Source organism: Asterias amurensis, chromosome 13, assembly GCF_032118995.1.
Source record: "Asterias amurensis chromosome 13, ASM3211899v1".
NCBI classification, from domain to species: Eukaryota; Metazoa; Echinodermata; class Asteroidea; order Forcipulatida; family Asteriidae; genus Asterias; species Asterias amurensis.
Window position 1 is genome coordinate 8689139 of NC_092660.1, and position 13736 is coordinate 8702874.

At 38.9% G+C, this 13736-nt stretch overlaps 1 protein-coding gene across 2 annotated transcripts in view; it reads left to right on the plus strand.

Annotated features, from left to right (window-relative positions):
* The window catches only part of LOC139946291 (mucolipin-3-like), a 36102-nt gene extending 31240 nt beyond the window's left edge, over nt 1-4862 (plus strand). For both annotated transcript variants that reach the window (XM_071943913.1, XM_071943914.1), the window contains exons 12-14: nt 157-363; nt 595-737; nt 2049-4862. In XM_071943913.1, the coding sequence (XP_071800014.1) occupies nt 157-363; nt 595-737; nt 2049-2085 (387 nt within the window). In that variant the 3' untranslated portion in view covers nt 2086-4862. The remainder of the gene's footprint in view (nt 1-156; nt 364-594; nt 738-2048) is intronic.
* Nucleotides 4863-13736: the final 8874 nt, after the last annotated feature.

The window sequence follows — 13736 nt, forward strand, 5'->3', positions numbered from 1 at the left end:
TTTTTACAAAATCACATTACCTTGAAGTGAAATGTTTCTCAAAATGTTTTGTACCATCAAAAGCTAGTAGGCTTATATACATAAGTTTCCCTGTCATCAATTTTTAGAGTGGTATACCTTCCCTAATGATCACATTTTTGTTATTCTTTCATCCAGTTCCGAACACTGAACGTTGCCATTGAGTGTATGTTTAGCCTCATCAACGGTGACGATATGTACGCCACATTTGATGAGATGTCTGATAAGAGTACAGTGGTGTGGATCTACAGTCGTATCTATCTCTACTCCTTCATCAGCCTCTTCATCTATGCCATACTCAGTCTCTTCATTGCTCTCATCATGGATACCTATGAGACGGTCAAGGTGAGTCAACCTGAGTTTTGAATCTCCGAGTATTTGCCTATCCTGTCTGCCATTTTGGGATTCAAAGTTTTGGGAGTTGTGTTTTTAAGATAAAAGGTCAAAACTAGCCTATTTAAAAAAATATATATTTATTTTATCAGTTTCATTTGATGTGCAACAATAAAAACTTTGACACTGTGATTGTTTTTCCTGATTGTTTTTTTTCTTTTTGTCTTTTCTTTTTTCGATCAGGAATGTCATGGTAGACACAAGAATCACACGGATCTCGAGGCGTTTATTGATAAATGTGATGACAGACCGGAGTCGGGATGTTATCGGAGAAAGAAAAAGAAGAAACGGAAACTTTTGAAGTTTGTTCGCAACTGCTGTAAAAGGTTTGTTAACCAAGTATTTCTCAGTGGTCTGCTTTTCAATTAAATGTGGGGTATAATATTAATGGAATCTTATAAAGCGCTGGTATCTGCCAAAAAGGTGCTCATAGCACTCGCTCATGATACAAAAAAAGTTCGAAATAAAGGGACACAAGTTCTTGCTCAAGGCAGTCGCATTATATGCTCCGAAAAGACGCCGCTGTAAACCCACCCGTTTACCCTGTGCGTGGTGCGTGCGATCACACCGCATAACCCACCCGTATACACACTGTCACATCGTACGACTACTGTGCACACCAGTCATCCGCACTCGTACCACTAACCGCATGCGGAGGCCGCCAGGCTCGACAGCCTTGTTGGGTCTGTAACTTCCGGGTTTAATGAGTTTCATGAACAAAAATGGGGGGGCTCTCGGATATGCTAGTATGCAGCTCATGAATATGTATATCTTTCGTCAGACCTATCAGACAACACAGGATGTGAGGCAAATGATTATTCACTTTGACGTCCAATCACGCTCTTCCCTTATCACACGACCTTTGGACCCTATCATGCTCGCTGAGCGTCCGTGGTGGTGGTTTGTGATGTAAACATGTCTCGTCTTTCGCGGGCATTATGGTAATGAACTGACCGTGGGAACTCTTCGCTTATTATAGTAATGAGGTCAGTGGCTTCAATACAGACCCTACAAAGCTGTTTGCCTGACGGCCTACGCATGCTGATAGTGTACGGGGCATCGTGTCGTGCGATGTTACGCACAGTGAATATGGGTGGGTTTTTATACAGCGGCGGTCTTTTTTCGGAGTGAATAATTCGACTGCCTTGAGCAAGGCTAGACACAAGTATGTATGTTGAAAATCACTGTTCAACATTCCTCTAAACAGATGAGTCTTAAAAGCAGTTTTAAATGATGATGCTGTATCAGCAGCCCAGATGTGGCACAGAAAACTTGTCACACTTTTCCTGTTGTGAATAGGAATGACATATGCTAGGAATGAACGTGTTATATACGCGTTGAATAATGTTTTTTTTTAGTCAAGCAGGATTTGAACCATTGACCTTCAGATTAACGTACATGTACCAGCATTCTACGACTGAGCTAGCAAGCCTCATGTTTGCATTCTTGTTGTTAGTAAATATCTTTGTTTAGGGGTGCCAGTCAGAAGCCACACAACCATTAACTGCCCTGTAGCCAGGGATCACACCCAAGATTACGATACAACCTGGGAAGCGGCAGGCAGGGGACTTTATAAATACATTTTCATTAATATTGTTATTTACAAATAGTTTGTTTGTTTGTTTGTTTGTAAACAGATCCAGCTCTTCTGATGAGGAAAATTTAGTTCAATGAAATATGGGGATACATTGGAGCAGTGCATTGGCAAGTCTTGCTGTATATAAAGCACTACATTCCCACCTTGACGTTGAATGCAGAACAAGTCTGTGGCATGATGACCCATAAGCAATAACTGTACACTTTTATAATGCGCCAAAGGCTGTCATAAATGGCACTTGCGCCAAGATATCGGATTTGTTGAAGTTCATTAAGAATGTGATTAATAATAATAAAAAGCTGCCAGCAAAGCGCTAGGTTGTTGTCAACAAATATAAAAACAAAAAAAACTATTAAAAAAAATGGCCCAATGTGAAACTCACTGGCGCCGAAGCAAGTGGGTCTTCAGCAGGTAATTTAATGATTCAAGTGAGTTTGTATTTCTGTAGCTATCAGGAAATGAATTCCACAGAGCTGGGCCTGCATTGGAGAAGGCTCGGTCTCTAGCTTTTAGTGTTTGACCTATGCAGAAAGAGAAGGTTGCTTGGTGCTCCACACCTCTAAAGGTCTTTTTAAGCACAATATCAACTTTGCAGGTTTTTTATAGTTCTACCTATTGTTCCCCTTTGGTTTGCAGTTAATTTGATAAGCTTTTATATTTAAATATGCTTTATAATACCTATCAGCATTGGAAGTTTTTCTTGGATTTAAAGCCATTGGATACTTTCAGTTAACAGTATTGTCCAAAGGCCCACACTTCGTGTATCACAACTGATATAAAAAATAACAAACCTGTGAAAATTTAGGCTCAATCGGTCATCGGAGTCGGGAGAAAATAACGGGGAAAACCCACTCTTGTTTACGCACGTTTCGCCATCTCATGACATGTGTTTAAAATAAATCTGTAATTCTCGACAACGAGAATTGATAATTGTTTTAATGTTTTCGAAAAGTAAAGCATTTCATGGAATAATATTTCAAGAGAAGTCTGTCACAATTACCTTCTGTAAACCCTGTAAGTTACTTCTGTACAATGAAAGAACGTGTTTGAGAGTGATATTGGGCTTGGGCTTGGGCTTGGTGAATCTCTGAGCAACTATGTTAAACATGCTGTATAGCACCCAACAGCTTGCCTAGGTGCCAGTAAAAATAATATTTAAGATTTGGTAAAAAGATGTACGGTACTATATAAATAGCTTGCCAGATACAGAAACTGCCAATAGGCATTGATGTTTTTGAAGTTCATGGCCATACTGCATGGAACTGCTTAAAGCAGCAAATGGTACTTCACAAATTTCTGCTAAGCAAAAATTAGCAGGATACTTGTCACAGATGATACAATGTGGAATCGTGTTCTGGTGTGTAACCTTATCCTGGTAAGCATACTTTTGTTTCTCTTGGCTACTTTTTGTGAAAACTGGGCCCCTTGGTTGCAATAAAGGTGCAGTTTGAAGTTTTTATATCCAAGATAAGGTTGTGAGTGTTAAACAGTATTAGTATTCTATTTAAAAGAACAAGGAGCAATTTTTAACAAATAGGGAAAAGCTTTGGTTTGTTTTTGTATGGCTTGAGTTTCAGGAAAGGTAATTTACGTCACGAATATTAGCTTACATACAAAGAGTTGTATAATAGAATAAGATCACACTAATTACACCCACACACACCCAAGTGTGTAAACACCTGCAATCGTGGACCCTCCTTTGTTCAACCATTTCAACTCATTGTGATAGCAACGTGGACCCCATTGTATTCCTTTATGATAGCAACCGTGGACCCATTGTCACTTTTGTTATAGGTCCCCGGTTTGAATGTGGATAAAAACCTAGCCACAAGTGTGTATACGTCTGCAACCGTGGAACTCCATTTGTCCCTCCCTTTTTTCTCTCTTTTTTTTCCAACTGCTCAGATTGATTTTGTACACGTTTTTTAACTGTGGACCTTTCCCGAACTGTCGACCCTATTGTTCTCTTTGGTTATGGTACCGGTTTGAATGAGTGTACCTACTCACTGGCCAACACATCTCTGTGTTGCAGTCACTTTGTGGACATTCCTTTGTTATGTACACTTTAGGAAAATCCTTGTCTTCAACACTGTGAATAGCACTGTGTGGACACCTGAGAAGTCCACATAGTGCTTCAAGTTCCCACACTATGTGGGCCTCTTTTGTTCTCGGGTCCACACGTATATAATGCTTGCCCACCATGGGTTTGAATCCCTATGGAGTCAATAACATACAAACTTCCCCTTACAAAATATTGGTTGTGTGAACTTGTTCAAACACAAAAATATTTCAAACTTGCCCAGTCAGTTTCCCTTGCGGTTTATTACTGACTTATAACCATGTCTACATAATTATCTTAAAAAGACTCGGAACAACTCAACAGGTGTGCCTTTCGATAACTGAAATGAAATTAGGTTAGAACTTTAAGACTTAATTTTATTTTGACAAAATATTGTTTAATTGATTGATGATCATCATAATAGTATAAACACTTTTATTGACATTATGAATGACTTCAGTGTAAATGTTGAGACTCAATTGTGAATGTAACTTATGTGGTTAATGGTAAATCTAAGTAATTTTTGCAACTTGGATTGTTGCAGGGTTTAACACACCCAAATCACCCAAGGCACTACTTTTTATATTTATAAAAACGAAAACAGATCAAATAAAGATAATAAAAATGTATATAAGTAATGGAACTTGAATCCTTTGCCAAGTCTTTCATTTACAAAAGCATAGTCGTGCGACCTCCCAAATTCATCAATCAACAATTCTTTAAAGTCACCTGGAAGTGGTATTTTGTCGAAATAAAGCTTTTGTCACTAATATATGTGTTTTGATGAGTAGAATGTAAATAAACAGTTTCTAAGGTTCTAAAAAAAATTAGTTCTTATTTTATTTACAAATTTAGGAGTACGCCCAGACCCGAGAGGGCGCTGTTCGTGACGTCAATCGAGGCGCGATATTTTAAGAGAAAATGCTGCACAGTGCTGAAAAAGACGTCAGACTGGACCACTAGGCACTCGTGCCCTTGTGAGTTTGACCAGCCATGGAGACTGACCCCCATCTAAGTTGTTTTGCTGCATCCAGCAGCAATACACTTGGTCGGCATTGCCGGAAAAATACAAGAAAACATTTTTTTCGAAACGTACAAACACGATGACTTGGACTTGCATGTACTTTGCACGTGTGTTTACTCTACGCATCAAGGCAAAGTCTGCCTCGATTGACGTCACAAAAGGGGTAGGCGTAGTCAACCCCCAAACAACTTTAACTATTTTTTAAACATATAAATCGTGACAAGCAATTACTCAAACAATTGTTTTATTGTTACTAAACATATACTCTTATGTTTGACAAAATAAAAATTCTGTTTCCAGGTGACTTTAAATTTGGGCAAAACAGTGGGGGAAGTTTGGGAACACCAAGAGAAAACGACAATGGACAGTGAAAGCAACAAAATAAATTGTACTGTGACCCATAAGAGCTTAGGTAATTAGAAAAATATACAATTTACTGGTTGCTAGAGACTCAAATAATATTTGACAATGGCTGGGCATGTAAAGAATGTAAAACATGTTAACATTTTTGGGAAATGCACAGCCGCACACAAGTGTGTAAACGCCTGCAACCGTGGACCTCCAGTTGTCCCTCCTTTTTCTCTCTTTTTTTTGCTACGGCAAAAAAATGTTATTGAAGACACTGGCCACTATTTGTAATTGTCAAGTCTTCTCACTTGGTGTATCTCAACAAATGCAGAAAATAACAAACCTGTGAAAATTTGAGTTCAATTGGTCGTCGAAGTTGCGAGAAAACAAAACAAAAAACACCCTTGTCACACGGAAGTTTTGTGCTTTTAGATGCTTGATTTCGAGACCTCAAAATTTAACTCTGATGGGGTCTCGAAATCAAATTCGTGGAAAATTACTTGTTTCTCGAAAACTACGTTACTTCAGAGGGAGCCGTTTCTCACAATATTTTCAACTATCAACAGCTCCTCGTTACTTGTTTATACCAAGTAAGGTTTTATGCTAATAGTTATTTTTTGTTATTACCTAAAAGTGTCCACTGTCTTTAAGTTATGACGAATAACTCGTCCTATAACTCGAAAGAAGAATCCTTGTGAAATCTACCACGGGCATGTAAAGAAGTCATTTAGATTTAAAAATTGTTGGGAAATGCAAAGAATTAAAAAATATTTAAGATGGTGTGGTATGATATCTTGGCCCTTCATGGTTAAGTGTGTACATTGTGCTCTTGAATCTTTTGAGGGTTGAGTCCTCATCATATGCCCTTGCAAAAATGTTTCCTAATCACGTTTCTCAACTGAAACTTCTTACACAGAGTCTGTCTCGTATATGCATAAATGATCAGCCTTTAGGTCTAAAGATTTCAGGTTGTAAATCACCATCAGTAATTTGAAACTGAACCAAACTGCAAAAGAAAGGCCTCAGGCGGAAGGTACACGTTTGGTAATTACTCAAAACAAATACTAACTTATAAACTGACTTGGTAACGAGCATTGTAGAGATGTTGATAGTATAAAACATTGTGAGAAACGGCTTGAAGTCCTCTAAATTAGCATAGATTTTGAGAAAGAGGTAATTTCTCACTAAAATAACAAAAGACTTCTAGCCAGAAGTCTTTTATTCCTATCTGAAAGCACACTAATTCAGCCAACAAGGGTGTTTTTTCTCTTATCATTTTCTCGCAACTTCGATGACCAATTTAGCTCATATTTTCACAGGCTTGTTATTTGATGCTTATGTTGGGATGCACCAAGTGAGAAGATTGGTCTTTGACAATCACCAAACGTGTACCTTCCCTGTATAAGCAGCAACAACAACCCTATAGCAGAGTCGTTCTCGAAGGCTAAAAAAGGAGAGAGAAAATAAGTTAAACCTAAGAAAGTAGGCCTGCCCAAGTTCCGAATTTCCGACAACAATTGATTTGACTTGCTTTATACAAAATGTATGGAAGCGTTTTGCCGCCACACTAATACAAAAATTCTTATCGCTTACGCGACAAGTTTTGGTCCATCATGTACGTACACCATAAGTTATCGTGTACAACTTGTCGGGTATCAAAAGGGCTAGCATGAGTACCACACAATACATTTTTAAATTTCAAATGTACATTTCAAAATAATGTTTAAGTGACCTTTTTACATGCCATACTTTTGTCAAAGAATAATATTTGAGTCCTGTAAGTGTACGTACACATTTGCTTTATTCAAGTACTGGCAATAGGCCTACGCTTCCGTAAAAAGTGTTACCTTTGGTGACGAACAAAAGTATTGCCTGTTCATTCGTCACGGTATTTCGATTGAGGATGTTTCGTTTTTACGACTTGGACATTAACACGGTCGTAATATTATAGTCTTGGACGGTTTGGGATGCCGTAAAAGGGAATTTAAACTCCTATCATTTATCTTTTTGTAGACAATGTACAGAATGGTCACCACGGAAGTCACATTATTCTAATATTATATTTCTCTAAAATTAATTTGGGTTGAACAACGATGTAAACCTGCGACATCCGGAATAACGTGCCAGCGTTCTACCATCCAGTCAGTTTCCTGTAACTTGGGTTTTACCCGGCCCATTTCAACAACAATCCAAATTAGCATTCAAAACGGAGTAGTTTCAACAGGTTTAATTATTAGCATTTTTACTATATGGTCATATATGGAAGTATGGAGGTAGAAAATTAAATGGGTAAATGAAGATCATTCAATCCATTCCGAAGCCGCAAGATTTATTCATTTTCGTAAACGCAAGCAGCAAACCCTGGGCTTGATTTCACAAAGCACTAAGTTATATTTAAATGACTTTTCAGTGTTACCACTGGTGGAATTTGTATTGTGACTTTCCTTAATCGTCACAGGACGAGCAGGCCTTCCCTCGTTTCACTTTTCAATTCAAAGCTTGCATTTTTTTCCCCTAATTTGTGAAAACAATGCATATACAACAAAATATGATTTTAAGAAACAAAACAGAAATCCAAATAAGTTGGCGTATGGAATCATCTTCTCTAGTAGTCGGAACTTGTGTGGCATACATTGTGACACAAACAAACAGCACGACAACAGGAACAAGAACGGACGGACAGACAGGCAAGACAGAAATGTTCAATGTGTAAAAACATAGCTACGTGCTCCAGGCTAAGAAAGCTCTAATAATGTGCCCCTACTGATGGTGTAATTCTTAAAGTTGCACAAGTGTGACAAAAGTAGGATTTGAAACTGTGCATATAAGTATACTAAGAGAGGTTGCTTTAAAGCCATTGGACCCTTTCGGTAAACATTATTGTCCAAGGCCCACACTTCGTGTATCACAACTTATATAAAATAACAAACCTGTGAAAATTTAGGCTCAATCGGTCATCGGAGTCGGGAGAAAATAACGGGGAAATCCACCCTTGTATCCGCACGTTTCGCCGTGTCATGACATGTGTTTAAAATAAATCCGTAAATCTCGTTAACGAGAATTGATATCGTTTTACTGTTTTCTCAAAAAGTAAAGCATTTCATTGAATAATATTTCAAGAGAAGTCTTTCACCACAACCTTCTGTAACCCATGTAAGTTATTTGTAAATCTGTGTACTTCTGTACCGAAAGGGTCCAATGGCTTTAAGACCATATGAAAATCTCTTCGAAGTAGTGACACAATAATTATAAATATGGTAGCGCAACAGTTTATTTTATAGCTATGTTTACCATGTTCATTTTCTCGAGAACACATCTGTTTGTGTGATCTATGGCGTGAAGCACTAAACATCACGTCAATCATGCAGCTCATCTGCCCCAGCCTGATTTGTCGCCCGTTGTTTGGTCGTTATTGCCGGCCTAGCCATGGGGGAACCGGGCCCCAGACTGCCCATATTTCACCCATAGACTGCCTGGCGAATTACGCTCCACCGTAAATTCACGGTTGAGAGGCCTACTTGACATACTCAATGCCAACAGGTGATCTGTCTGATACTACCCACTCGTACTTCTCTTTCCAAATGAAAGTGTTTCAAATTTTCTAATAGAAAAATTATGTGATATAAGATTTGAATCACGGCTCTTTTCAGACCCCCCCCCCAACCTCACTAGAACGTAATTTCCACCACGAAAGTTTCAAATCTTACTTTTTATGTAATAATGTACTTCACGTGTCAAGCAAAGGGAAACTCCAATGCCCTTATTCATGACTATCGTTTTCTTTTCGTTGGGGACACTATGGAAACTCTGATTGTCAAAAACCAGTATTCTCACTTGGTGTATCCCACCTAGGCATAAAACAAAACAATCTGTGAAAATTTTGACTCAATTTGTCATCGAAGTTGCAAAGCTTAATTTGCGCTTAATCGGTTCGTTATAAACTGCGCCAATAAAGTATCTAAACACTTACAAATGGTCAGATATATCGGAACCTGAAATAGTATGCCAAAAAATAATTATTCATTTCTATTCACCGTTAATTTCTGCACATTTGACACATCTTATGTTGCGCTACGATGTTGTTTGGTGGATTTATGGGCACTTGAGTGGCTTAAGGTCGAATTTCAAAAGTTGCAAAAGCCCCTATTCGAGCTAAATCGTTGTATTGTGACGAGTAAGATCAGCGTTTCTTTTGCCCGCCTTTTATAAATGATTTGTTTGTCGCGTTTTGGATAAATCGGTTGCAATGAACATCAGCAATAATTGTCAGTAACCAAGCAAAGGGGTCAAAGATGGGAGGCATACAACAAAATGGGTTAAGAGCCAGAATCCCTGATTATGGTAAGACAGGGAAAGGTGTTTCAAGATAACAGGAAAGATGGCTCAACTGACCAAACAGGAAAGAGGACGGATCGTTGGTTTGATAGAAGCCGGTATGTCGATTCGAGCTGCAGCTCATCAAGTTGGAACGTCACCAGCGACGGTCAGTAAAATGGTGGAATGGCTACCAAGCTCAGGGAAATGTGGACAACCTGCCAATGAGTGGCCGCCCGAGTGTGACTTCTGCAGCAGAAGAAAGTGAACAAGTCCATCAAGCCTGACACCACTCTCGAGGGATTGCGACGCACCCTGATCAAGAAATGGCAGGGGATTGACCAGGGACAGATCAGATGTCTCGTTTGGAGTATGAGAAGACGACTCCTTGCCGTTAACAGTGATGGAGGACACACCAAGTATTGAGGACAGGATATCAGCAGTTTTAGAGTTAAAGATACGGCCATAAACTTCCTGGTCAAGTAAACGAAACGAGTTTGTGTCTTTTGTCTTGATTTTGTCTGTGTGTGATGCTTGTGTGAGTTCCCTTCTGGAATTGGGGTGAATAGGGGCTTTTGCAACTTTTGAAATTCGACCTTAAGCCACTCAAGTGTCCATAAATCCACCAAACAACATCGTAGCGCAACACAAGATGTGTCAAAATGTGCAGAAATTAACGGTGAATAGAAATGAATAATTATTCTTTGGCATACTAATTCAGGTTCCGATAAATCTGACTATTTGTAAGTGTTTAGATACTTTATTGGCGCAGTTTACATTGACATGAAGGGGAGGAAACAATAGGCCATGGCTAAAAAAAAAACGTGTTAAGAGAAGTTTTCTGTTTCTAAAGGTAATGTTGGACATTGGCCATTTACTAAGGCTGAATATCAATAGTGCTTTTTGATATTGGACATTGGAACAACCTATTTGCATGTCATATATCCAATAGGAACCTAAATTTACTGTTATTTTCTTTTTACGGATTATATCTCGCATACTACTTTTGTTGATTTCATCCACACAAGTTATTCGTGTGCGTGTCGGCAATACGCCACCGTAAAATACGGAGATACCAAACAATGTCAAACGAACCATTGTTATCCTTTCCTCATGCGGCAGTCGGCAAAGCTTAAACCCGGCACTATTATGTGCTTGAGTTTTCATACCTCTCTCTTAGCTCCACGATACCCGCCGGAAATAATATTACCACCAAGGGAATGGTGTCTAATGGTTTGTTTACCCTAGTAATCGCTAGACTATGGGCAGATAGGAAGCGCGGCTAATTTTCCTGAAATATTACTCGCCCCCTGAGGCTTTGGGATTTGCAAATTTTTGAAACCCTAAGAAAAACCAGCTGTTATATTTGCAAGGCATTGTTTAGGGGTCTGGTTTGCGTTGATGGTAATTCGTGTGCTGTTCGGATATGCATTGACCTTGTGTGAATAATATAATGTTTGTTTCATATGTAACTTCTAAAGCCTTTAGTCGGCAGGTCCACAGGCTGGGAAGCTATTTAATTTTTTAGTAAAATTATTTTTTTTTGTTTCCAGAATTCAAGGTGCTCAGAGTGTATGTTTCAAAGAGTGTATAATATATGTCTAAAAAGGGGGGCACGAGGGAGGGACACACATTAAAGGCACTGCACATTTTTGGTAATTGTCAAAGACTAGTATTTCTCACTTGGTGTAATATGCATAGTGAAACTTTGGATCCCAATTGGTAATCGAAAGTTGCAAGAGAATGTTGAAAGAAAAACCACAGTTGTTGCACAAAGTCTTTTAATTATCGAGTGAGACTCTTAATCTCAGAAACTTACAATACTCTCAGAGGGAGCCGTTTCTCATAATGTGTTATACTATCAGCAGCTCTCAATTGCTCATTACCTAGTATTTTTTTCTATGCTAACGAATTCTTTGGAGCAATTACCAATAGTCCGGGTGTCTTGCAAAACCAGTGTCAATAATAGACCCAAAAGGTGACCAATAGTTTTGGTCGAACTGGATTCGAACTGCCTCCAGCTACCGTGGCGGGAAGTCTCTGTGGGTTTTTAGTCGGTATGCACTAGAATTTCCAAAGGGTCGTGGGTTCGAATCCCACCCGATTAATATGCTGTGTTCACATAGCTCGGGAAAAGTACTGAGTATATACAGTGCTAACACACACCGGGTGTATGGGTAAAACCCAAAGTTAATTGACTGAACATGAGTTGTTTAGGCCTACTACCACCTTCACGTGAGATATCAAGGACTAAAGAGCCCCCCTGTTTTGTTTTGTTCAAGCAACACACATTAAAAGAAATTGTTCTCCGACATCATGTTACTCTCAATGCTTCTAAGTCTCGACTTTCGGCGCCAAATTCATCATCAGTTGTCCCGTTATGTCAAGGCTGGAACTTAATCTCCGCTAATATTCAATATTCATACCAGATATGATGTTATGTAATTCATACAGGACGGTACCACTAATTCAAGGCAAACCGTAGTTTCTGTAAACCCTGCAAATGATATTGTAAATTGGCAGTGACAGAGTTGGGTATGTGAACAGTTCATACGAAAACATAACCTACTCCCAAAAGAGATTTACACATGGTGCTACACCGCAAACATCCTAATACTCCCACAATGCAAGAGTTTCAAATCATACTTGAAACCTCCCCGCCTTTGTGTGTGCACGTGCGTAAAATCTGGGATATTGTGGAGAGGGAGGATGAGTCAACTTTGTATGTTATATGAATGGATATAGAAACAACTCTTATTACTAAATTACCACTCGGCAATTTTTACCCCCAAAGTATACTAGCAAAACTTTTTTATTATAGAACTATTTGTACTCCAATCACAAGCAATCTAAATATCCACCAGAATCGGCTTTTACGAATTATAGTTAGCTAAATTAAGGCCTACGTGAATGTTCATAATTTAGGGCACAAACCATGAATTACCAGAAGTATTTGAAAGCAAATAATGTTCCATGACCAATTTCAGCCACCATAATAGATCTCCGCTTCACACAAATCTTAAAGTTTTCAGATTTGATATGAAGAAAGTTAAACAAAATCAAGGTCAAACTTTACCCTTACGGCCAGTTATTAACGACACCCCATCATACACCCTTTTCACTTCCGCCGGCCAATGAATGATTTTTCCGGGTGTCAGGAAAGAGAAGCATCTGATTGGCTGAGGGTGAACTCAAATCCCCAAGTCACCACCCCTACCCCGCCCAGCTACTTTATGATATTTGTCATTCCATGTTCTTTGATAATTCAACTTCGGCTTCAACAATCGGCTTAAACTGGTATACCCTTTGTGATGAAATTCAAAGAGGCATTACATTGACACGTGAGGTCCGACTAGCTCATCGTTAGTACTTTGAATGAAGGCCTCCCCCTTTGAAGTGTTGAGCAGGTTTTCAGACGAGGGTTGTGAGCAAGGCTTAGTGTAACTGCAGGGAACACTGTTGAGGTAGGTGTCAAATACCGTTACTAACCTTTCTTGTTTTTGCCAAAACTTTGTGGACACTTTATTCCCCTGTATATCCAATCGTGTTTGCTTTAATCTCTGGTAGAAAACAACTTGATTATAAGTTTTCATGATCACTTCTATTGGTAATTACTCAAAATAATTGTTAGCATAAAACTTTTCTTGGTAACGAGTAATGGAGAGAGGTTGATAGTAAGAAACTTTGTGAGAAACGGCTCCCTCTGAAGTCATGTAGTTTTTGAGAAAGAAGTAATTTTCCACGAATTTGATTTCGAGACCTCAGATTAGAATTTGAGGTCTCGAAATCAAGCATCTGAAAGCGCACAACTTTGTGTGACAAGGGTGTTTTTTCTTTCATTCATCTCGCAGCTTCGACCACCAATTGAGCTTGTACTGACTTCACAGGTTTGTTATTTTATGCATATGTTGAGATACACCAACTGTGAAGGCTGGTATTTGACAATTACCAATAGTGTCCAGTGTCTTTTAAATACACTGGAC